Raw genomic sequence first — 26,726 nt, forward strand, 5'->3', positions numbered from 1 at the left:
ATAAGGGGCGCCTGGGTGGCGCAGTCGGTTAAGCGTTCGACTTCAGCCAGGTCACGATCTCGCGCTCCGTGAGTTCGAGCCCCGCATCAGGCTCTGGGCTGATGGCTCGGAGCCTGGAGCCTGTTTCCGATTCTGTGTCTCCCTCTCTCTCTGCCCCTCCCCCGTTCATGCTCTGTCTCTCTCTGTCCCAAAAATAAATAAAAAACGTTGATAAAAAAAAGAATATAAAATAATATATAGCATAGTTCTAAAAGAAGTGTTTTACTAACAGGCAGTATTTACATAATAAATCATCCAGGATATCTTTTAAAATACAGATATTGAATCATTAGGCCTAGAGTGAAGTCTAAAATCTACATTTATAACAAGATCCTAAAACATGCCCCTGCTTTTGTTCCATGGACCTTACTATGTGCAGTAAGGGCATGGAGTTGAAGAGGACCGACTCTGGAGTCAGACTGGAACCACCAGCTACCACTTATAATCATTTGAATTTGAGAAATTTAGTAAATCTTTCTGGGCCCAAATGTAAACTAGGGATAGGAACATGTCTATCTTTTAATGGTTGGCAGGTAAAATGAGTTAATAGATACAAAATGCTTAAAATAGTGTCTTATTCATAATAAGCACGTTAATTTTTAGCTTTTATTTTTTAAATCTTTTTTAATGTTTATTATTTATTTTTGAGAGAGAGAGAGACAGAGCATGAGCAGGGGAGGGGCAGAGAGAGGGAGACACATAATCTGAAGCAGGCTCCCGCCTCCGAGCTGTCAGCACAGAGCCCGACGAAGGGCCTGAACTCATGAACCGTGAGATCATGACCTGAGCTAAAGTCAGATGCTCAACCAACTGAGCCACCCAGGCACCCCTAAGTTTTAGCTTTTAATATTAGACCAAAAATTTACTTATCATTAGAAAATTAATTAGTAATTTTTAAGCATGATTTCAAAGGATAATTCATATAAAGTAACAAATAATAAATGCTATATTTGAAGCCACAAATTCTACAAGAAAAAAAAGTGAATAATTTTTAAATTAGTAGAATAAAAAAGTTTTCTTCTTTATGAAATGCTGTTTGCCTCCTAGCTCAAACGACATATTCTTAGTGCTTACATCTCTCCTCATCAGTTATAATATCAATAACTTCTAGCTAAGTCTCTCTTTTTTTTCCCCTTTATTCCCATTTCATTACTTATAGCCAATGTCCACTTGGGGCACTTTAAATAGTTTCCTGTCCTGAAGACAGAAAATTAAATTATAGACTATTAAATAAATATATGTAACTAATTAGTCTAATGACTAATTTCATATTTGGTTGAGATAGAAATTCTGAATTATACCTAACTTCGGGGATTTGTGGTTGGACATTCTCCTAATTTCTTAAATAGAAAAATGATTACTATTATATTTTATGAACCTTTTAATCATGTAAGTGGTCAAATTGGAAATTAATGCCAGAAGTTAGGGATTCGCCAGATGACCAACAGGTTACCATTAGATTTTAACCTCTATTAAAAAGTTGGATGAAAATGTAAAATCACTCCTGACTGCTCCAAATAACTAACTAGAATTTTCATATGAAGAGGATAGTTGTATATTTCTTTCTTTAAATATATGTAGGAGCAGGAGGAGTCCCTAAAGAATTAATCACTTCCCCCAAGATGTTGATGGTGTTACTTGGAGTCCTTTAGGTATATAATCATTATATTAATGGAATAACTTAAGGCAAAAAGTTCATCACAGAGTAATTATATATTTGGTGTAGGGAGCCAGAGAAGATAAAAAAAAAAAAAAAAGAGGTCTAAAATATTCTAACTTCAGTTCATAGAAGAATTCTCTCTCTCTCTCTCTCTCTCTCTCTCTCTCTCTCTTATCCTAAAAAATAAGAGCTCCTGCAATGGAAATAAAGGATAATGTAGTGAGGGTTTATTTTGTAATTAATATGCATGGGAATTTACACAGTTAATTTACATTCACATTTACAGGAATTACCTCTCACCTACATATTGACAGAAGAGGCTCTTTAATTTTATGAGTCCAAGGAATCTATCTAAGTGCCTAATTTTTTTCTCCATTGCCTTTAATTAAAATAACTCCAGGATCATCTACCTGATAATTTGGATAATTTTTTTAACAGGAAGCAAGTTTGCTCACTGAACACATTTGCTAAGCTTGCCTAACGACAACTTTAGATTCATGAAAATTAAAACGAGCACATTCTCAGCGGGCATTAGGCCCAGTCACAGGGAGTCAGAACAGCTGCCTGCTTGGCTTGTCCTTGGGTAAACCAGAGAGCTGTGGGGCTTTGGGTAAGTCATCTAACCCCATAGCCCTAGTTTTCACATCTGAAAAATAAGGGACTCAGCTAATCTCCAAGATGCTATCAAGTTGATATTCCATGAAATGACACAGAACCCTTGAACAATTTTAGGCATGCTCCTAGAGATAATCAGTAGCTTCAGCGTCATAAAGATATAATTTTCAACTATGGAGTTTTTTCAAAAAAATGTGCCATTACCTACCTCTGATACACTAGAATATTTAAAATTTATTGAATATTTAAAATGTGTTAGAATCATTTAAAATTTGTTTTATTAAACAAATAAATGTGTTTATTTTAAAAGATAGTTTCAATCAGTAATTTCCATCCATCTAAAAATCTAGAGAAGTTTCACTAGGAATAAGCACTAAGCTACAACCTGCCCCAGTAAAAGATTATCAGACTTACACATTTAAAATTGTATTTTCTCATATATATTAAGATATCCATTGTCATAGTTATTATATGTATAATATTTAATGATATTCTATGTTTCCTGTTTAGCAGATTCTGCCTTCCTGTTTTCTTCCTCTATCTGTCCTTTCCTCCCTCTCTCTCTTTTCTCTCCTTTTTTTTCCCTCCTTCCTTCCTTCGTTTCATCCTACATTAGGGCAAGACTCTGAGCTTGATATTTCCAAGAACAGAACAACCCCACTGGAAAGACAGGAATTAATAAACAAATGTAATGACAGACACTGAATTTTCATATTACAATTGCATCTAAGACTCAATGAGAGTACAAAGCAGAGAGGAACCGATTTTGCTTGGGGGTAAGGTAGGGAGGACTCCAGAATCTCTACAAAAGTTTATGTTAGTTCTACAGAATAACCAGACTGATTATATTAGTCAGCTGGGGCTGCCATAAAAAAAAATAGCCTAGACTAGGTGATCAAGAGAACAGTGATTTATTTTCTCACGGTTTCAGAGCCTGGGAAGTCCAAGATCATGGTACTGGCTGGGAAGGTTTCATTCTAAGGTCTCTTCTCTTGACATGTAGGTGGCTGTCATGTTGCTTTGTGCTCTGTCTCTTTTTACAAGAAAAATAATCCCATCCAATCATAACCCCACCCTTTATAACCTCATTTAACCATAATTACCTCCTTATAGGCGCCATATGCAAATACAATCCCACTGGGGATTAGGGTTTCAACAAATGAATTTGGGAGGACACAAACATTCAGTCCATAACACCAACGAAGAAAAAAGTGAATTTTGTATCAGTTTAAGTAAGTGACAGAGGGGTGAGGGCTCTGTGTTCTGGGTAATGCAAACAGTTCAGTACAATTAGGGTATTGGAAGCATGTCTGGAAGTGTCAGGAAAAAGTCAGGGAAAGGGAAGACTAGTCTGAAATGTCCTCCTCAGTGGACGGGCATCCAGCAACACAGTGAGGCATGAGACCAACTATGTTATGATCCTTGGCAAAGGATCAGTCTGGTCCATATCCGATCTCTACCAAGCAGTGAAAAGGCTTTCTGACTCGATGTCTACTTCTGCTTGTTAAAAACACACTGTGGGGTAAACTTGTGGCTAAACCAAAAATTTATCTACTTACTATATATCGAGGTGTTTTATTCTTCTGAAAGAAACATGCTTTAAAAACCATGTTGTCATACATTTTAATTTATCTAGTAAAGTTTCATGGAATACAGAGGGCATAATCGACAAGTGAATTGCAATTACGCTTTTTCTCATCTCCAATCCATAATGAACACATTAGAGATGAACTCTTCTTTGTTATAGTACAGTGTACAATTTCCTCAAATTCTTATCATGACTGGTGAGTCTTTAATTTTACTTTGGATATTTTGAAAGCCTTGTACATACTACAAAAGTTTCTTAAAATGAGAGACTCAAATGTTAAAGCAAAAAGTAAAACATTTTAGGGATGTGAGTGTACCAATTTCACATTATGTATCTCCTCAGTGAACTCTGTCTTTGGCTTCTGGCTCTGTAAATTTGGGGAAGAAAATATTTGCAAGTCATATTAACACTCATAGGTTGTCTACAAATGTGTAAAAGGAAGATTATTCTGTAACCATTATGTATTTGTGATGTCAGGGGTTTATTATTCCAAATGCAAACTATATTTACATATCAAAACCTCATGAGATATGAGAATATTCTAACACTGCATTATGTTGGCAACATACTTTTCTACCTAGAAAAATGTTTGTAAAATAGCAAGGCTCATTTAGGCCATTACTTATAAATCAGTATTTTACTAAACCACAGCTTGGTTAGATCAAGTTTATCAATCTTGTCACTAAATACCCTCAACATAATGTTCTGATTTCTTAATGAGCTCCTTGCAATAGAAAAGGTTAGATAATTAGCATGCTGTTGTTCAACCGCATCAATTCTAGCATTTCTAGGAAGATAAACATCTAGCTTCAAAACAGAAAGAAAATCACAGAAGTGATTGATTCATCTTTTTTTAAAGAATTGAATGATAGAGTAAGTTTTGTAGAATTTGTTGCTTAAAAGTCAGTAACAATAAGGCATCCAAGTATAATATTTTTTTTTTTATTTCTTTCCTCCATTTTTCTTACTATAATAGTGTCACTTCTCACTTACATAAAAGATCAGACGTGGCCTTCTATAAAATAGTGTCAGTTTGATACTCTTCTGGTGCTTAAAATAGGAAACTGACTGAAACCAAAAAATAAGCTCACAAACAAATCCATGATTACAAAGTATGAACATTGTTATGAAAGGAAGTATCAGAATCATGTTGTAAGAGAAAGTGAGAGGACATTAATTTATATGTGGTGGGGGATTGTGGAGAAGTCTAAGATTTCAGGGATTAGCAGGCATTAGCTAGGGAAAGAGCAGGAAAGAGTATGCCAGACAGAAGGAATAAGTTGTGCAAAGGCCCTGAGCTGAGTCAGAAATGAGGTTCCTGCTCTTTCTATCTCAATGAAACATTTAATGACTACAGATGCTTCACACAGGCTGTAAGTTTTCATGTGAATTGGCAGTAACTGGACTGATTAATTATGAAGCTCAACTTTCATTATGAAAGCATGTTGTGACCCTCATCTACAACAACTAAAAGCCCCAGACAATATTTATTAGGCTGGCATCACAATTATTCTGTCTGGGTGGTTTGCTGTTTGTTTGTCGGTAATATGAATTTTAAGAAAGGAGGGGCTGGTGTGATGCTGTTGCCACGGTAAGAAAGAAAGAAAGGCCATTACCCTGGAGCAAAAGCCAAATTGAATCAAAGGCTGACTTTTCTAAATGATAATTAAGTTGTCTAGCTTTACATTTATAGCTACAGAATACTTTATTTCTGAAATTCCTCCAGAAAAAAAAAAAAAGTAGCTTGCCATTGAGACTTTGAAATTCACTAGCTATTTTCTAATCCCATTTCCTCATTTTAAAAAATTGCTTCTGAAACTAATCTTTAATAACCCATTAAAACATAAATATATATATTTAGTATCGGCACTCAATCTTGGAGCTACTCTGACACAGAAACTCAGCACTCTGGCACAAGAAACAAGACTCCTGCCTAAACAAACTCAATCAATGCTTCCTCCTAGCTGCATCCTCACCTTTCTTGTAAAATATCCTTATGAGCCTTTACTTGTGTGTGGTTTTAGTTAAGTGCCTAACACACTCCAGGGACTTAGTTATCTCATTATTTTAGCATCTGTTCCTTCTCTTCCCTCTCTTGCCCTACCAAAACCAAATAAGGTTCTCCTGCAGCCTTCATATACATACAATACACACACATATCTACTATGGAGTTCAAGCTATTGTACTAAGAAATTAACCTTAGGTACTACCCTTCCTGATACAGAATCTATACCTCTCACTCAGGTGTTTTTCCCCTACTTTCACTACAGATCTGTTTCCATGAAATGACTCAATAATTATTCAAATTCATTCACTGTATTAATGTTCTCAGTGTTTTTACATTATTAAAAACCCTAATGGGCGTCTTCTAAAAAAGGATTTAGAATTATTATATTTCTCTTGTGAGCATGCTTAAACATTTAAAAAGTAATAAACCAAATAAACCATATAGTCCAATTATTCCATAATAATGTCTCCACAGAAATTACTAATCTCATCAACTATAACTTTGAAAGGTACCAATGTTTAAAGAAAGTTAATGTTAGAAAAGATATCAATAATAGGGAATACAAACATTTGTAATCATACAGAGTAGAACAAAAGTGATATAAGTAAACTGATGAAATTAGCAAATATTGGATTTATACACCTTAAAAATATTATAATTCACAACTAGTGCATCACAACTTCCAAAAGGTCATTTACTAACATCATATAACTTCATTTGGTGAGTTCTCCTTTCAATACAGCAAATTCCAATATTTTCCCAACCACCAGAATATACAAAAGAAACTATTCTACCTATGGCAATGCATGAAAGCTAAAAAGTACAACTTAAAAATAATGAAATTGTAATTATCTAATATGAAGATGAAATGCAAGAATATCTAATTATTCGAGCTTCTCTTTTTATATTACCTATAGAAATCTCCATTAAAATTCACATTTTAGAATACACACATAGATTAATTGTTACTTTGGATTAAAATACTACCTCAGATAATTCAATAATAATTCATATGTTTATTTTGCACTCAATCACAAACATTACTTTGGAAATCTAAAAGAAAACCTATTATCCACTAAGAGAGCATAGTCATATTTTCCTTATCAATAATTTCCTGTTTGGTATTTTTTATAAGAGTGTAAATCTTTTACTGTAGGAATCAACCAAAGATTTAGGAACACTTCTGCTAATTGATTATGGTAAGTTTTCCTTGAATGTTTTATCTTAAGGAATGAATCTCCAATCCCCTACTTACCCTTTGTAATGAAAATCCCTGTTTAGATCGAGTTCTATTTTTTTTTTTTTTTTTTTTTGTGAGTGCCAAGTTCATCATACTGGCTACATTTCTCAAAATCAAGGCATATCCCTCCTGCTGTCTTATACTATGCTTTTTGTTTATTTTTTGGTTTTGTTTTTAAAATATTAAAAGAAACAATTAGCTACTGTATGTAATTGTGATTTCAATCCTTTCCTGAACAAGTATTTAATATATCATAAAATTTTGGAATCCACAGACTCCAAAACTGCTGCCATTTTGATAGCAAGTCTTAACCCAAGCCAATCTCAGTTGAATGCCCATTAGGGTTTATTTGTAAGGGACACAGAACTGCTCATCTTTCCAAGCTAGCTATTACAATGGCTATTTTCTTTCTAATTCTCCCTTCCACCTTTTATTGTCTGCTTCCTCTGCTCCCACATTTACTTTTAATAACCAAAGTAATGGATTAGAAATTTCAGTTTCTCTAAGCTGTGATCTAAAGTATGTGTTTTTTAAAGTATGACTAAGCATCTTGCTAAGACTTTCACAAGGCTAAACCCAGTTTGTAGTACTTTCTTCTCTCTGTGGATCACATTTCTTTACACTTCAAATACTAGTCTTATATGATCAATTTTCCAATTAAGCTTGAAAAAACACCAAATAATTAGAAATGATGTTTGATGTTTCAAGGTGAACCTGAACTTCATTTCATTTTAAATGTTCTCAAAAAAGCATGGGCTTCATTTATTCCAGTCCTTGGTTTATGGAGACCCCAGACCTTAAGTAAACAGAAATTGAGCAGATAAGATAATAAAGCAAAGGATTATTTCAAATTATTTCACTCTATAAAAAACCTTATTATGGAATCTAGCTATGTGAATAATTGGTTGAATTAATTAGACAAGTCAGTGGAATTTGGTTTGACTCATTTAAAAGTTAGCTGTCAAATTTTGCCCAACTTTGTCTTATTTTCACATTAAAAGGAGTCAAAACAAATATAACCTAATATAATATTCAATATTAAAATAGTTTGTAATAAAGATCAAAGACTCATAAATATCCTATTAATTACATTTTCTGACATTTTTATGGTCTAATTCACTTAAGCAAGTACATTCATATGTAAAAGGTGTATCTTCAAAAACTCCGTAATACGGTAGTCACACATATCTGTGGGGGATACATTCCAAGACCCCAAGGGGATGCTTCAATCTGCAGATAGTACCGAAACCTATGTATACTATGTTTTTTTCTATACATACATACCTATGATAAAGTTTAGTTTATAAGTTACCACAGGAAGAGACTGACAATTATAACAATTTACTGTAATAAAAGTTATGTGAAGGTGTTCTCTCTCTCAAAATATCTCACTGTCCTGTACTCACCTTTCTTCTTGTGATGATGTGAAATGATAAAATGCCTCCATGAGGAGATGAAATGTGGTGCACGGTGCTGCCAGGCATGGTGATGATGCAGTAGCGTTAGGCTACTATTGACCTTCTGACACTAACGTCAGGAGGGTCATCTACTTCTGGTTGACGGCAGGAACTAAAACCTTTGGAAAGCAAAACCACTAATAAAGGGGAACTACTGTACTAGGTCAAATATTTGAGACTTATTTTAAATTTTTAGGTAAAATAAAATTCTATAAAGTCTTGCCTGGGTTGTTTAGTTTTAATTTTTATTTTCTCTGAAAGTTTTACTGACTTTTGAAAGGTGGTACTTTGTTTTAAATTTTAGCTTTATTGAAGTATAATTGACAAATTTTTAATTAATTTCAAGTGTACAATGTGATGATTTGATATACATTGTATAAGGATTCCCACAATTGAGTTAATTAACACATCCATCACCTGAGAGGTCATATTTTATAAGGGTTAAGAGTTAAAAATTCTTAGACTGGGTTTGAAATCCACCATCATCACCCTCACCACCCACTAGCTAACAGATATTTGGAAGTTATCCAACCCATTTGTCTCAGTAAGGTGAGAGTTATAACACTACCTCTCTTTCTTAGGGTTGCTGTGAGGACTAACTGAGCAAAAATGAAAAAAAAGCTGTATGTTTGATATCCACACAAGTATCATACAAGTGCTAATGGTCAAACTATCCAGATTATTTAATAATATAGATTGCCAAGGGAAGAGCACCAAACTTTCTCTGCCCTGCCTCATTATTTTCCTCTATGGCACAGACCTCTGATGCTTCCAGGGTTCAGTTTAACCCATCAATTTCCTTTTCAAAGATATCTTAAATGGCTTCATAGAAAAAAAAGAGGTCAACTAGGCCTTGATTGAGTTAAAAAACTTTAACCACCAAAGAGAAATTGTGTACTATTTTCTTTTGCACCCAAAGTTTTCCCATTTCATGCTTTACAAAAGGTCTAGAAAGTGGGGAGAATCTTACATGCTTTGGTTCAGAGATAACAGGAGTTTCAGACTATTTCACTAGTATTAGAGAATGCCTTGACTAAAAGGGTCATGAATTTGAACAAGCTACTTTGCATTGAATATTGACCTTATGAGTTGACCCATTCTTAGTCCTAGCCTCCAAACTCTGATTATACTCCTTCTCTTAGTATTTGTCTGTGTTGTAGAGTCAAATATGACTTCCAGAGTTTAAATGCTGCTGCACAGCAACTGTCTTATAAAATGGTAGATGAGTTAATCTTTTAACAAGAAGAACAAAAATGTGGAATACTTACTTTCAAAAAATCTATCTATGACCATGACACATCAAAAAGATATGTAGACCTGGATTGATCATATCTAGACCATAATGGTTTATTGTTCAGTTTAGGCTGAAGAGTGGCCAAGAAGAAGGACGGAGAACTGAAACGATACAATCCACTGCTCCTGTGGGAAACACTGTTAGAAACAGTCATACTCTTCTGGCCTATGTTCAACAGTACAGAGGACAGGCCTACTTTTCTTTCCCTCTGCTATATACTGGGGCCAGTTTAAAAATCATACATTCTGGCTCCATAAATACTTATTTCTAAGAGATAAAACAGATTGCTCATAAGAATTACTTCCAGACTTTTCTGTGCACACCAATCTAAAGCTATTCACCTCATAATTCTGCCCGATTCCAACCAATTATATATTTTGCAAGACCTATCTTCAAATCACCCAGTGCAGACACTAAAACCTTAAATAACCTTTTCTGATTTTCCTCTTTGGAGTATCTACTAAGAACCTATGGAAGCAATATTCTCCTTTACTAAATTAAATCTATTTGTCTTAGCACTGCTTGATCAGCAAGTTTTTCTAGTAGCTTTTGGGAAGTCTACAATGATACCTAATAATAACAGATAAATTGCAAGTAAAACAGAGAGTTATATCAGAAGATTTATTCTGATTGTGGCTCATTACAAGTCACAGGATAACTTTTTTCTTTCTCCTCTGCCAACCTAACATGTAACCTTCTTTTAGGGCTATACAATTTTCTCCAAGTTTCACATTTGTGTTAAAATTAAGCTTCTGTGGGTGAAGTAGCCTTTTCCCTTAGAAGTACACAACAAAAAAATAAACAAATAAAACTAAGTAGAATGAAAATCTCCTGATTTTGACTAAGGTTACTAAAGGATTTCATTTACAAATTAGTAAGGTAAGATTTATAATTTAATCTTATGATTATTTTCAAGTGTTTCAAGTTCTTATTCATCTCAGTAATGTTATCTTTGTTTTTAAAAAAATATATTATTTTCATTAAAGTTTATTCTGAACTAGAAAAATCACAATTATTACAGAATGTCTTTAATTTTATTTTCAATTTTATGTTTTAAAGTTTCATAGGGTATTTTTCAGGAATTTAGGATGATTTTGAACAGTGAACATTCATAGTATTTTTCTATTCCTTGTTATTTCTCACTCTGACAGATTTTAAAATTCTGCATAAGAGCAAAGATGATTTTATTTCACATAATAGTTGCTTCCCTAACCTTAAATGCATTGATTATATATGTAAGTATATTTTATTTCTTAAATATGGGGGAGACACTAAAAAATCTATGTCTTGTTCACCACTTAGGAATTGTAAGTTTTGGAGATTGTGATTTTTTTTCTTCTTAAATGGAAAATGTTTCAAGAAAATAAATTAACATATATGTAAACAGATGGTAGCCTTAGACCTGTTGGTTTCCTAGCTGGATGATATGAAAATATTATAAAACAAATTAAATTATTTACACTCATGAATTTTCTTCTTTAGTGAGGCACATTTAATGACTTACCATTCACACCGGGCCTGTTTAGTAAACTTCCTAAAAACTTTTCTCCTCATGGGGCCAATATTTTATTTGTTTTGCACAGTTACTTGGCCCTTCTTCATACACATTATAACTTTTATTTTCTCACCAACTTAATGCTTGCTGCTATGGTTGGTATCTAAGCTGGTTTACAGATGATAAAATAAAACTTAGATTTTTTTTTAAGAATTATTGTTTTTAGGTAATCTCTGCACGCAATATGGGGCTCAGACTCCGAACCCAGAGATTAAGAGTCATATGCTTTATTGACTAAGCCAGCCAGACACCCCTTTGATGTTATTTTTTATATGATACACACAAATTCATTTTCGTATTCTGTCAATAGTTCATAAAATACCTGCGGTTGCTATAACTTTAAGTAAATAAGAAATTTGAACATCTTTCTATAAGCATATACTCTGGAATTGGATCGTAAGTGGCAAGTGTTCTTATATAATACTATTTGACCATCTAAATATAAATAAAAAGTAAATATATAAATAATGATCTTGGAATTGCCAACATGATATTTAAATACTATGATTCCCAAAATAAAATGATTTAATTTGATTCTACAGGCTAAAATAACTCTTTAAAATACAGTTAAATGTTCTGCCTGATTGATTCTCAGTTTCTAAGGAATAAAGAGACAAGAGTGGAACTGTAGGTCCCAGGCGTGTAACTAGAAACCAAATCAATACTTAATTTTAAAACATCCACAAGGAAAGTTTTAGAAATATAACATAAACTTTCTATACTAGTTCCTGAAGAGAAAAACACATATATGGACGACCTTGCTTTTACTTAAAATTGATTTTATCTGATTCCAATACTTCCTCCTCTTTTATTATTACAATCACACAAAACCATTAACTCATTATATCTCTACTCATAAAAAGGAGCCAGCACAAGGTCTTGTTAACCACATATTCATCCAGTGTGTGCAGAGCTCAAAGTTTGGGTGCCTTTCTAGAACCTAGTCACTTTAGTACACAGTTAAACTGGACTTATTGTGATCACGTTAATTTCAAGGGCAATTTATCGATATGCTCCAGTTGTGGAAGTAGTATGGGCTGGTTTCCATCATCTACACACATAAATAGCGCTGAGTTATCTGTCTATTATTTACAATTATTTGTTGTGTGTTTCATATGATATGGAACTTCATCAGCTGAGGGCAAAATAAGTTAAGACTTAGACACTAAATTTTTGCAGTTATATTCATATTGTATGCTTTCATTAGACTGCTCAGGCTGCCACAGCAAAATACTACAGAATGGGTGACTCAAACAACAGAATTTACTTATCTCATGGTTCTAGAGGCTGGAAGTCCATGATCAAGGTGCTAGAAAATTCAGTTTCTAGTGAGAGCTCTCTTCCTGGTTTGCAGAAAACACCTTCTCTATGCGCCCTCAATGGTCTTTCCTGTGTATGCCAACATCATTGGACCAGAGATCCATTCTCATGACTTAACCCAACCCTAATTGCCTCCTGGAGGCCCCATCTCCAAACACCAGCACACTGTGGGGGGGGGGGGGGCGGGTAGAGGTCAGGGCTTCAATAATGAATTTGGGTTAGAGACAATTCATTCCATCACAATACTTAAGCACAACTTATGCACTTGACTCTCCCTCCTCTCCCATAAAACATCTTAAAGAACAAAAATCAGTAGAAAGCATCTGTATGGTTGAGTTTCAACAAAAACAGAAATAAATGAAATAAAAACCTAAGATCCATCAAAATAAAAACTTGCTGAACAATAAACATGGACACTCAAGAATTTTCCAGCAGGGAAAGAAGTATCCAGCTGCAGCAGTTCCTTAGACGTTTATGATAAAATACTTGACATGAAAAAAGTAAAGGAACACTTTTAAAATAATTGCTAACTGGTAAATTTTGAATGTACTAACTGCATCAAACTAAGCTTGGGACTTTAAAATCCAAATTAGTAAATCCCTACTTGTGCTTCAGGGTGAAGTTCTGAAGAAAATAAAATAAGCTCAAGCAGGATTCCAGGGCAGTTTTAAGAATTTTTCATTTTCAAGAAGTAATGAGAAAAGGAAAATATAGATTATTTCTGAAGGCTCAAAGAAAAAGAGATATACTTCATTCAGAATGATGAACAACGTAACTGAAAGCTTTGTTTCAGATTCTTCCAGAAACAGCAAACTGCTTCTTTCAAACAGCAAAGAACTGGCAATGTTGACTATGGCTACAGAAGTAAGGAGACTGAACGCATTCCTAAAGTAAGGATTCATTAAAATAAATGCTAGATGTCATATTAGAAATAGCTAAAATTTTTACAGTTGGTTTTCATTCTCTTTTTGTATTAAGTGATTAACTGAGGTTTAACAACATAAGATGGCTATTTTAAATAGGTGAGGTCTTTACATATGTTTCAAGAACTATCTGTCCATCATTCCTCCATGTCTTATCTATTCCTAAGGTTCACACCGTAACGGCTGTGCTGACCCTGCAACTCTAATAAGCAACATTTGATCCTGACAACAGTCAGGAGAAACAGGCTATCCTAGAGAAAAATAAAGACACATTTAGGTTACTCAACAACTTTCAATCAAGTGTGCCTTACAGAGAATGCTACAGCCAATTCAGGAAAGAAGCATACTTGTAAAAAGTTTTATTAGCATGATGAAAAAATTTTGTGTAAGTAATATGATGAGTTAGATGACATAGTTGGTATTTCAATCTCCCCCTGTCTCCCCACTTTCCCGTTCATACAATTCAATTATGCTCTAAAAAATTCAGAAGCCTTATGGTAAAAAATCTCCATGGTCTTTATGAGTGTGACCTTCAAAATTAAAATGCTAAATTGGAAAAGTGTCAATTTGCATAAGTATTGCAGTCTTGCTATTTTACAAGAAACTCAGCTATAGACAATATCCTATGCTATAACTGTGACCTTGCACCTATAAAATGGGAGAGAATAGCATTTAAGCTCAATGAACTACTCACATTTGGAAGATACTAAAAACAGCCTAAGTCTGTAAACATGGTAGCTATATAACTTTCTGCTAATGAGGTTGTAACTGAGAAGCTTTTAAAGTAAGGTTTTTTTAGCTGAATCCTTACTAAAGCAATCCGAAGTGTCACATCTCATTATGTAACAAAGAAATAAAATATTATGTACATATACACGTATATATACACATATATGCACACATATACTTTTATATATATATATTTCAATATTACGGATATATTTACATTGGCCTATATACTAATTTACCTAATTATTTCTCATTTTATTGCTGAAGCAATAGTACAGACCGTCAAATGAATCCACATCTCAGTAAATACTAGAATAATTTAAAAGGCAAGCCACTTCAGCAGCATACTATATGAAATAATTCATTTTATTTTATTTTTTAAGTTTATTTCTTTTGAGAGAGAGAGAGGGAAGGGCAGAAAGAGAGAGAGAGGGGCGCCTGGGTGGCTCAGTCGGTTAAGCGGCCGACTTCGGCTCAGGTCATGATCTTGCGGTCCGTGAGTTCAAGCCCCGCGTCGGGCTCTGTGCTGACAGCTCAGAGCCTGGAGCCTGTTTCAGATTCTGTGTCTCCCTCTCTCTCTGCTCCTCCCCTGTTCATGCTCTGTCTCTCTCTGTCTCAAAAATAAATAAACGTTAAAAAAAAAAAAGAAAGAGAGAGAGAGAGACAGAGAGAGAGAGAGAGAGAGAGAGAGAGAGAGAATCCCAAGCAGGCTCCACACTGTTGGTTCAGAGCCCAACATAGGGCTCGATCTGGTGAGCTGAAATCAAAAAGTTGGACACTTAACCAACTGAGCCACACAGGCATACCATGAAATAATTTTTTAAGAAAAAATCTGCTGTTTGCTGAATGGCAACTGCTTTAAACCATAACACAATGAATAGGTTAGGGATAAAGGTATACAACATAAGCAGTAACTCTTTAACCCTTCCTTGTTCTTGTGGACTGTTCACTATTGCTTGCACCCATTTTACCTATTTATCTTTCTTTCTTCCTCTCTTTTTCTTTCTTTTCTTTTCTTTTCTTTTCTTTTCTTTCTTTCTTTCTTTCTTTTTCTTTCTTTCTTTCTTTCTTCCTCTTTTGTCTTCCTATTAAAAGTGCTTTCCTTTAAATATACAACATTACACCATGTATTCTGTTATTTGCTACAGAATGAAATAAAGTTGTGTAAATAGTTCCACTGAACATGGATACTTGCTGTTAAGGTATTAACACTCCATGAGCTTATTTATCACTTTGTATTATGCTCCACTGAGTCTACTTGAATAAAGAGCAAATGAAGAAATTTTTAAGACATATGGCCTTCATTTCTTCTTGGGTCCAATCCCCCTTTCCGAATATGGTATATTGACAGAGCATATTTAATGGCTTCACCAAAAAAAATTCACTGTAGAAGCAAAATACAGATTTTATGTTCTGCTTCCCACCAAATCCTTTATGCTTTATTGATGGAGAAAATCTTCCTCTGCTCATGGATGAAATACTCCGCATGATTCCTGACTTTTCTTCTCACTCATGGATAACACAGTCATGGGTCCCCCTCTCCACTTACTAAGAATGGTAAATCTCATATACTAATCATGAGCTAGATTTGATTTAGTGTTAAGTTGCCAACTTCCTCGATTCAGACCCTGCTTCAAACTGGAATTTCTACAGTGGGATATGAGAGAGTGATTAGTTTCTCTCTATTTATAGTTTCTCTGGTTTATAGTTTTCATTTTCCTTCCTTTCCTTAAGAACCTTTGACTCAGCTCCAGCAGGGAGGTGCTACTCTTAAGAACCTTTGTCTGATTCAGCCCTGGCAGGGACGTGGATTGTGGAGAGGAGTGACAATGAAATAGGAAACTCTTAGGGGACTATTTTTTTTTTAATTTATTTAATGTTTATTAAGTTTTGAGAGAGAGAGAGAGAGAGAGAGAGAGAGAGAGAGAAAGACAGAGCAGGAGCAGGGGAGGAGCAGAGAGAGAAGGAGACACAGAATCTGAAGCAATCTGGTCTTTCCAGAAAATCCAAGTCCGGGTAGTGCGTGAGCTGGAGAAAAAGTTCAGTGGGAAGCACGTGGTCTTTATTGCTCAGAGGAGAATTCTGCCTAAGCCAGCTCGAAAAAGCCATACAAAAAATCAGCAAAAGCGTCCCAGAAACTGCACTTTGACCGCCGTGCACGACGCGATCCTGGAGGACTTGGTTTTCCCAAGCGAGATTATGGGCAAGAGAATCCGTGTGAAATTGGACAGCAGCCGGCTCATAAAGGTTCACTTGGATAAAGCACAGCAGAACAATGTGGAACACAAGGTGGAAACCTTCTCGGGTGTCTATAAGAAGCTCACGGGCAAGGATGTTAACTTTGAGTTCCCAGAGTTTCAATTGTAGACAAAATGATTAAATAAAACATTGACATTAAAAAAAAAAAAAAAAAAAAAAAAGAAAGAAAGAAAGAGCTGAAACCCATGAACCGCAGATCACTACCTGCACCAAAGCCCCTCCAAGGGACTACTTTTAAGTTAGGTTACCCTCTCTACATCTAGGAGGTGATTATAAGTCAACAGGAAATGATGCTGTAAGGATGAAATTGTAAGTTAATTAAAAAAATACATTAAATCAGAAATAGCTTTTAAAAAGGTGATATACTGGTGCATTTGAGTGGCTCAGTCAGTTAAGTGTCTGATTCCTGATTTCAGCTCAGGTAATGATCTTGATCATGACATTCAATGTTGAATGTTTTGAAGATGATGCCTGGGCATATGTGGTGATTATGAAGTCACCATCATTACTTGAGTGGATCCTGAGAAACTTAACAGAAGACCATGGGAGAGGAGAAGGAAAAAAAAAAAAGTTAGAGAGGGAGAGAGCCAAACCATAAGAGACTCTGAAACAACCGAGAATAAACTGAGGGTGAGGGTTGATGGGAGGTAGGAGGGAGGGAACGTGGGTGATGGGCATTGAGGAGGGCACCTGTTGGGATGAGCACTGGGTGTTGTATGGAAACTAATTTGACAATAAATTTCATATTAAAAAAAATAGAACAATTTCAAAACAAGGCAGTAGTCTGACTATAAGGAGTGAGTGATAAGAAAACTCTGGCAGAAGACACAGAGTATTTTATTAAGGATATTTAAAGTGAGGGGCACCTGGGTGGCTCAGTCGGTTGAGTGTCCGACTTCGGCTCAGGTCATGATCTTACAGTTTGTGGGTTCGAGCCCCGCATCAGGCTCTGTGCTGACAGCTCAGAGCCTGGAGGCTATCTCTCTCTCTCTCTGCCCCTCCCCTGTCACACTCTGTCTGTGTCTCTCTCAAAAATAAATAAACATTAAAAAAAGGATATTTAAAGTGAAAGAAAAATCAACAGAAAAAGAAAAATAACTTTAGGGACTAGCAGAGTCCCTTAGGATGTGGAAAACTTGAAGATTATTTCTAAGCATGGAGAGGTAAATACAGATACACAGGTAATGATGATAGAAGAGGATTAGGGCATGAATGAAGTTATGGACAGGAAAAAGCAAAGTAGGGGGTTCCTGGGTGGTTCAGTTAGTTCAGCATCTGGCCCTTGTTTTTGGCGGAGGTCATGATCTCACAGTTCATGAGTTCGAGCCCTGCACTGGGCTCTGTGCTGACAGCACAGAGCTTCCATGGGATTCTCTCTCTCTCCCTCTCTCTCTGCCCCTCACCTGTTCTCTCTCTCTCTCTCATAAGTAAATAAATAAATAAATAAATAAACAAACAAACAAACTTATTTTTAAAAAAAAACAGGAGTAATGATAGAGGTGGATGTTTCATAGGTAAGAAAAGGGGAAGTTCAAATTGAAGGTCTTTAAGTTAGTAGAGAAAATTCTTTCATAACTGAAAAGAAAGGGTAGTGTTAAGGTTGCTGAGACTAAAAGATTTTTGGAAACGTTGAATGGAAAACAAAATGGAAGATCCATAAAAGATGCCAGATGACTGTGAGAACTTACATACAACTAAGATAAATATAAATTTGTCCTTGAAAAAGTAGGATCTAAACTTAATTTTTGGACAACTTTTCTAAAGTTATTGCATTTGCGTGAAGAAAATGTAAAGGTAAGTACTAGCTAATACACTGAGTTTAAGCTATAAGAAAGCATTAATAGTTAAGTCAGAGATCATTTAAGAAAGGTAACCATAGCATTGAGTCAAAAAGACTCATTACTTACAAATAATATCAGAAACTTACTAGACAAAAGGGACAGGAGTTTGAACTCAGTGCAGATTTGAAAATTCACAGTTAGGTTTCCCTGCTACACTATTCTGTAGGCTGAAAAGCTGAGATGCATTGGAGCACTCCAATTCAATTTGAGAAAGCAGTGACCCAGGCATATGCAATGTGAAAATTTCACTGTCCACTTCCCCAAAGTTCTTTGCTTATAGGCATGCCTCATTATGTAGGAAAAGTTCAGTAGATATTGCTAACTATGTTAGTTTAAGTTACTCATATTAAATTTCAGATGTTCGTTCTCAATCCCAACTATGAAATAGGGAAGCTGGAAAAGAAAAAAAATGGGCTTGAATAATAAGGTTTTGATTTCTAGGATGATTGGATTTAGACTCTAAAATGACAGGTTATAAATTTCTTCCCATTGCTTTGAATGGAAAACTAAAATAAAAATATGACTAAGGAAGACAGCAATGCATTTAGAATAAGAAACTCATCAAACTTTTCGACAAAGAAGGATTGAATGACCGAGAGCAATGGTCGTAGAGATTAATTTACTACTTTGAGGTCCTAAATATTGGATAAATCTTTAGACACAATTGTGAATGAAGTATCTATTAGGATTCAGTATTATCGGTGTTCCCTCTCTATCAAAATCAAAAGTGTCATTAAAGTATAGCTATAAATACAGGTTTGGATATATGAAATTTTCTTGTTTCCTGTCATGGTAAGAGATATTCAGCTGCTTTGTAACAACCTAGGAAAATTCAAATTATAAAAGGTTCAAGCTTGATTTATACTGCTTCTTCAATAAACCATTTTTTCAGATAAGAAAATTTCTCTTCTTACTAAGTCTATATACAATGATTTGAATCAAATATCATTAAGGTGGGAATAATCACACATCTTAAAAGCTGGTTACAATGAATCATCTGATTGAAGAACTACTTTGCAATATCATAGGGAGGAAATAAACTTACATTAAGAATATTATAAATTGTATTACATGAAATTACCACACTAAAGATTTGTGAAACCATACTTATAAATAGAATGATCTACTCCAAAAAATTATGTCTTACATATATTTTAGCAAATCTAACCACTAGAGAACAAAGCTTTGCTTTGGGAAACAAAACAAAGCAAGACAAAACAGTACTGAATAATATAAAAAAAAATGGTCTGGGAAAAGTATGGTAGATGCATAAATGCAATTCTTACAGAAACTTTTTACATTAAATTTTAAAATATGTTAAACACTTTTACCTACTTAAACAACAGTTTGATATGTTTCCTTTGGCTGGGTTTCTAGTCTCATTTAAAGAAAAGATAATTTTAGCATTTTTTAGGCAAAAAGATGTCATATCTATTGTGCTTTGGACTTAAAAAATATTTATTTATTCATAGCATCTCTAAAATTTTCTTTTCTAAAGCTATTTTGCTTTGTTTATTTAAATACATAATTGTATCAACAGAATCTTCAATTACACGCATGCACACACACACACACACATATTGGTTCATCTAATGTTTGTTTCATATACATATACCATCATTCTTCCAATCTAGCAAAATATATTGGGCTGAGTCTTTATCCTATTTCGTCTTTTTTTTTTGAAATCTGGTTCAGTCTGCTATTATAATTCCAATGATTGTTTAAGTGCACCAGAGATTTCTAGAAAAGAAAGAACAATTTTCACTAAAGACTAAAATTTTGAGGGACAAAATATGAAATTTATAGCCAAACAATTGTTAGTACATCTTAATGAGTAGTTAAAAAAAACTGAATGGATTATTAAAAATAATATTTTTTAAATCATCTTGTATTTCCATTTCATGCACTCTCACACCCATGAGATCAGTCATATCTATTGTGCTTTGGACTTAAAAAATATTTATTTATTCATAGCATCTCTAAAATTTTCTTTTCTAAAGCTATTTTGCTTTGTTTATTTAAATACATAATTGTATCAACAGAATCTTCAATTACACGCATGCACACACACACACACACATATTGGTTCATCTAATGTTTGTTTCATATACATATACCATCATTCTTCCAATCTAGCAAAATATATTGGGCTGAGTCTTTATCCTATTTCGTCTTTTTTTTTTGAAATCTGGTTCAGTCTGCTATTATAATTCCAATGATTGTTTAAGTGCACCAGAGATTTCTAGAAAAGAAAGAACAATTTTCACTAAAGACTAAAATTTTGAGGGACAAAATATGAAATTTATAGCCAAACAATTGTTAGTACATCTTAATGAGTAGTTAAAAAAAACTGAATGGATTATTAAAAATAATATTTTTTAAATCATCTTGTATTTCCATTTCATGCACTCTCACACCCATGAGATCAGTCATATCTATTGTGCTTTGGACTTAAAAAATATTTATTTATTCATAGCATCTCTAAAATTTTCTTTTCTAAAGCTATTTTGCTTTGTTTATTTAAATACATAATTGTATCAACAGAATCTTCAATTACACGCATGCACACACACACACACACATATTGGTTCATCTAATGTTTGTTTCATATACATATACCATCATTCTTCCAATCTAGCAAAATATATTGGGCTGAGTCTTTATCCTATTTCGTCTTTTTTTTTTGAAATCTGGTTCAGTCTGCTATTATAATTCCAATGATTGTTTAAGTGCACCAGAGATTTCTAGAAAAGAAAGAACAATTTTCACTAAAGACTAAAATTTTGAGGGACAAAATATGAAATTTATAGCCAAACAATTGTTAGTACATCTTAATGAGTAGTTAAAAAAAACTGAATGGATTATTAAAAATAATATTTTTTAAATCATCTTGTATTTCCATTTCATGCACTCTCACACCCATGAGATCAGTCATATCTATTGTGCTTTGGACTTAAAAAATATTTATTTATTCATAGCATCTCTAAAATTTTCTTTTCTAAAGCTATTTTGCTTTGTTTATTTAAATACATAATTGTATCAACAGAATCTTCAATTACACGCATGCACACACACACACACACATATTGGTTCATCTAATGTTTGTTTCATATACATATACCATCATTCTTCCAATCTAGCAAAATATATTGGGCTGAGTCTTTATCCTATTTCGTCTTTTTTTTTTGAAATCTGGTTCAGTCTGCTATTATAATTCCAATGATTGTTTAAGTGCACCAGAGATTTCTAGAAAAGAAAGAACAATTTTCACTAAAGACTAAAATTTTGAGGGACAAAATATGAAATTTATAGCCAAACAATTGTTAGTACATCTTAATGAGTAGTTAAAAAAAACTGAATGGATTATTAAAAATAATATTTTTTAAATCATCTTGTATTTCCATTTCATGCACTCTCACACCCATGAGATCAGACTTTTGTTGCAAGGAGATTCTGAAAGATTTTCTCCTTTTTATAACTAATCATTGTGTTAATTCTTTACTTAACTATGTTGATATTCTCACCTAAATTCATCGGAGGCATTCTCAGTCAGACCCTCCTTCTAGTTGTAATTTTTCATATTTTGTCTCACATTTGATTGAGTACTTTCAGATGGATACCATTACACAGGCAAATAGACATATGTGCAATGTGCTTAACCATTCTAAATGTAGATAAATAATACATTATTTATAATTTGTAAGACTAGAGTCTGAGGGTATATCAAGACAACTCAATATGATTCATTTCACCTTACAAGTTTTAATGAAAGGAGTGTACCATATCATCACAATGATATAAGTCTTGCTTATAAAGAATAGATGATAATTTAGAGAAAATGCTTTATACAATTAAAGAATATCTGAGGAGTTGTATGTCAAGGAAAGCATAATTGTAGGAGGTTAGAACTAGAATAGACTTTAGAAAAAAATAGATATTGCAACCTCTTTAGGAATTCTGAGAGCTGTCCAAAGACTCCCAGAGGCAGATAATGGCAAAACTGAGACCATGAACCAAGCCTCCTAGTTCTTAATGAACTGCCCTTCTCTGTGCTTCCTTCTAACCTTCTGTGTTGGGTATCAAATTTAATCCAGTGTATGTCATAGGTAAGCAGCTATATCTAGCCCTTTTTTAGATCACTTTTTCCTCCCACTGAAAACACAACTATACTTAACAGATTCTAATATTAAAGTCTTCTTTCTCCTGCTTGCCATGAACCAATAACATCCCAGGCAAGCAAGCAACATTATCAGACAAGGTTATCATGACTGGAAAACAGGTGTCATTCTATTACTGTAATCTCATTTTCACATAAGCACATTTTCAACGAAACAAAGTACAAAATAATTTAATAACCTGATTGTCTGGACAAATTCCTTAATATCATAGCAGCAAGCCTGAAACAACAAGCTTACATAAAAGTAGTAATGATATTAAATATTTAAAATTGTGTTTAATATTAAAACACTATTCCAAGAAAAAACATCCACAATCTATGTTATTATTTCACTTTGTTTTATCTGAATCTTACATTTTATTCCAAGTAAGATTGAGGTTAATGGTTCAGAAGAAAAGAAGGAAGAACCATAAATAAAAATACTTCATTTAATTTTCAACATGTGATAAGTGCAATGGATTCATAACCTATTCTTTTTATTTTAACACCTGTAGAAATAAGTATTGTTATTAAAAAATTCCTTGAAAAGTGGCTGCAGAAACATACAACCTTCAACAGATTCTATGGAGTCTTTCTGAGACAAATATAGTTACTGCTTTTCTTGCAGATTCCTTTTATCTTCCAGAACTATAAATGTATGTTATTGCTTCTTCATCTCTCTATTTACTTCAGAAATTTCATTGTTCTTAGTATGAAGACAGCAACTTGAGAATTGTCTTTAATTCCTTCCTAAGATTAGGACACACTAGGAGAAAATCAAAACTCACTAACTTCAATCGCCAGTTCCTAACTAGCTTGAACAACAAACCCAAAATTGGCACTGAGAAAGAACATATTTATTTTCATGTTTTTAAAACAAGAAAATGTGGCAATTAGGACAATGGGAATAATTTGGACTGGTTTATGCCTGTTTGTAAAAGCCTATTTATATTAGTAGTATTCTTAAACTATAATTAGAAAGCCCTTTTTTTTTTTCAAACTATCAAGCTTATAGATAACAAAATGAAAACATTGGTGTTACTGTTTAGGAGTCCACAATATAAAATTTCTATTATGTACACTGATAGGAATCAAAGGTTGGAAATGAATACTTCTAGAACCTGCCCATTCCCCAACTGGGGAAACATGTGAGATAATGCAACTCTAAAACACCAGGAGATTAATTTTCAGTTTGGTGTTAGAATAAAAAGGAGGTATTTTACACTTGTAATTTCCGCCAGCACTTTTAAGATCCATGTGTATAAAAATTATATACAACACACTGGAATCATGTTTCTCATGGTGAGAAAAATTCTACATGCCTACTTTATGACACTTGGGAATAATTCTTTTAATTACAGATATGTGTCTAGTCAGTAAAGTAAATATAGTTGATAAAGTTTACAAACAAAATCTAAAAGGATGAAAAGTAGGGAAAAAAATCTTTCTTAGATTTGTTTAACTTTTTGTTTATTATGGTAGCCATGGTAATTAACTGTTCTTTATGGGAGGACATTCTTTTCCTGCAGTAACCACTTTTTGATGTGGAATTCTTTTCTTTGAAAAACAAAATTAGTTTATGCACAATTTAAAAATACTGTAAACAAGCAAAACTGCTTTTTTTCTCTAATCAAAAGCGATATAATCAAGTCTTAATTACTTCAAAAAGGCTGCCTATTAATTTAGACACTTAAGGGCACTGTTTAACCTATGAATAAATATACGTAGAAATAGGAAAATGTGAAGAGCCCTGCATACCTGGTTTTCACAACTTTCCACCCTGTTTTTACTTTACACTGCAAATATTAGATCTATGATTTTTCAATACATATGTTAATTCCAATAATTTATTATTCATGATAGAAAACTATTTTCAAAATCATGATATAGTCAGTAAAACTATAAGTACTATCTTTGAGAATATGAAAGTAAAAAGAAGCACAGTGTATGAATTGGTTATTCTATCCTGTTGCACACACTATTTGGTTTTTTGGGTTTAATTTTGATTCCTGAGCAGGAGTAAAAGGTAGTTCCACAAATTTGGCAATCATTTGGAACAACATGCAGATTTCTCAGGCATCGGTGTGCACTGTACATGACTTACATGACCCTGAGCTGGTCATTCAACATTTCTAAGCTTTAGCTTTCTCATCTGTACAATGCCTATCTCACTAAGTTGTTTTGAGGATTAAGTAAGATAACCCATGAAAAGCAGGTAGCACAGTGTCTGGCATGTACCTGGAGCTAAGTGTATTAGCTATTATAATTATAATTGTTAGATTTATTTTGGCTTCTCGTACTAGCTTTTATAGAAATTAACATGTGGCTTCATTTCTTTTCTCTCTTCTCAAAGCTTAGCAGAACATGAACTTAATATCATGAGAAAAAAATGATTCATTAACATAATTATACCAACATGTATAAAGTACTCTTATTAAGTCAATTTGTCTCAAATATTAATTAGTATTAAGCACAGTGTTAGAAATAGGATGGTATGAAAAGATGAGTAAGATCCAACATGGGTGCACAAAGACATGAGAGTTTAATGGGGAATGGCAGATACAGAACATTCATGACAAATAAGTAATGATAAATATTAAAAAAACTCATTTTATTTTGTAATCCAGATTATGGAAGTTCTGATAGTTCTACAGTCACAGAAACATTTTTCATTCCACAAAATCCCTTACTGATATGACCAGGAGAATTACTGATTTTGCAACACAGCTTCTGAGAGTCAAGCAAAGAAGAATGCAGAGAACAGTAAGGATTATCGTCCAATTTCCTGAAATGTCTGTGGCAGGAATTTGCACATACATACATCCCAGTGCTTCCTTCAAGAGATAAATAATGAGAAGGTAATTGATTTTTCCTGACCACTTACCATGTGCTAGGTTGTTTTCATTTTGGTGATGACCAAGTCTTCAGAGTAATTCACTGCAATTCTGTGAAGAGGAATTATTTTACACGCAGAAAAAATGGAATTCTGAGCTATCAATATGAGGTCACAGAGTGGCTAAGTAACAGAGTGAAATTTTAAATTCATTTGTTTTATTCCATATCCCATGGTCTCCATCACACAGGGCAGCCTATCTCATTCTCAAACTTGAGCATTATTGAAATAGACCTAATTCTTTACATTGTTTTTTAATTTTTACCTATCATTAGAATATTGATGGCTCTGAGTCTTATTATTTTTTTCTTTTTATCTACCTCTTTGGCTTATTTTTTTCCTATATAATTATTTGAAAATGCAAAGTGATCATCAGAGTTCTATCCTCAGTATATCTTCATTGTAGTTTATATCTTCATTACCTTTTCCATAATTCACTTTATTCATAAAATATTCACTATTCTGAAACTAATATAACATATGCACTATTTTCATGTTTTATTTCTAACAGCCCAGTTTTTTTTCTTCTAAAGTCCCACCAAGTTTTCTAATCATCAATTGAATCTGAGTTGACATATTATTCATATGGCTTGGCTAATATTTTGACACATTAATAATGATTTGGTTTCTTCCCCTTTATATTGAAACAAATAGCTAAGTTCATGACCCTTGATTCAAAGGAACATGGGTCTTGGTCACTAACATTAAGGGAGACAAGCTTTCCTGACCAAAAAATAATTTCCCCCACATTTCCAGCTACAAGATAATAAATTCTGGAGATCTAAGGTACAGCATGGTGACTATAATTAACAGTACCTTATTATATTCTGGAGAGTTGTCAAGAGAGATCTTAAATGTTACTGCCACACACACAAAAAGTAATTATGTGAAGGAATGGAGATGTTAACTAACCTCACTGTGGTTATCATTTGGCAATATATATGTATATCAAATCACCACATTGTACACTTTAAGCTTACATATGTTATATGTCAATAAATCTCAATAGAGCTAGAAAAAAACTATTGTAATCTACTTTTTAAAGACATTATTGCATTAAATAATTTAAAACCTGAACTATAGCAGTGGCAAAGAGAATGGGGAAGAATCGTGTAAATATAAAAGTCAGTAACAATAACACATCTATAC

At 33.6% G+C, this 26,726-nt stretch overlaps 2 protein-coding genes across 6 annotated transcripts in view; one reads left to right on the forward strand and one right to left on the reverse strand.

Moving 5' to 3' along the window:
* The window catches only part of NEGR1 (neuronal growth regulator 1), an 841,359-nt gene that overhangs the window by 657,362 nt on the left and 157,271 nt on the right, over positions 1–26,726 (reverse strand). The gene's annotated exons all lie outside the window — the stretch shown is intronic.
* Positions 13,539–16,806, forward strand: LOC122227764 (40S ribosomal protein S7-like). Its single transcript, XM_042952464.1, has 2 exons — positions 13,539–13,666; positions 16,381–16,806. The coding sequence occupies exons 1-2, from the start codon at positions 13,539–13,541 to the stop codon at positions 16,793–16,795; spliced, it is 543 nt and encodes a 180-aa protein (XP_042808398.1). The 3' UTR covers positions 16,796–16,806.

The sequence above is a fragment of the Panthera leo genome, chromosome C1, assembly GCF_018350215.1.
Source record: "Panthera leo isolate Ple1 chromosome C1, P.leo_Ple1_pat1.1, whole genome shotgun sequence".
Lineage (NCBI taxonomy): Eukaryota > Metazoa > Chordata > Mammalia > Carnivora > Felidae > Panthera > Panthera leo.

Coding starts and splice junctions, on each gene's coding strand:
- LOC122227764 (XM_042952464.1), top strand. CDS start 13,539: ATGAACAACGTAACTGAAAGCTTTGTTTCAGATTCTTCCAGAAACAGC. Junction 13,667..16,380: donor AGACTGAACGCATTCCTAAA/GTAAGGATTCAT, acceptor GAGCAGGGGAGG/AGCAGAGAGAGAAGGAGACA.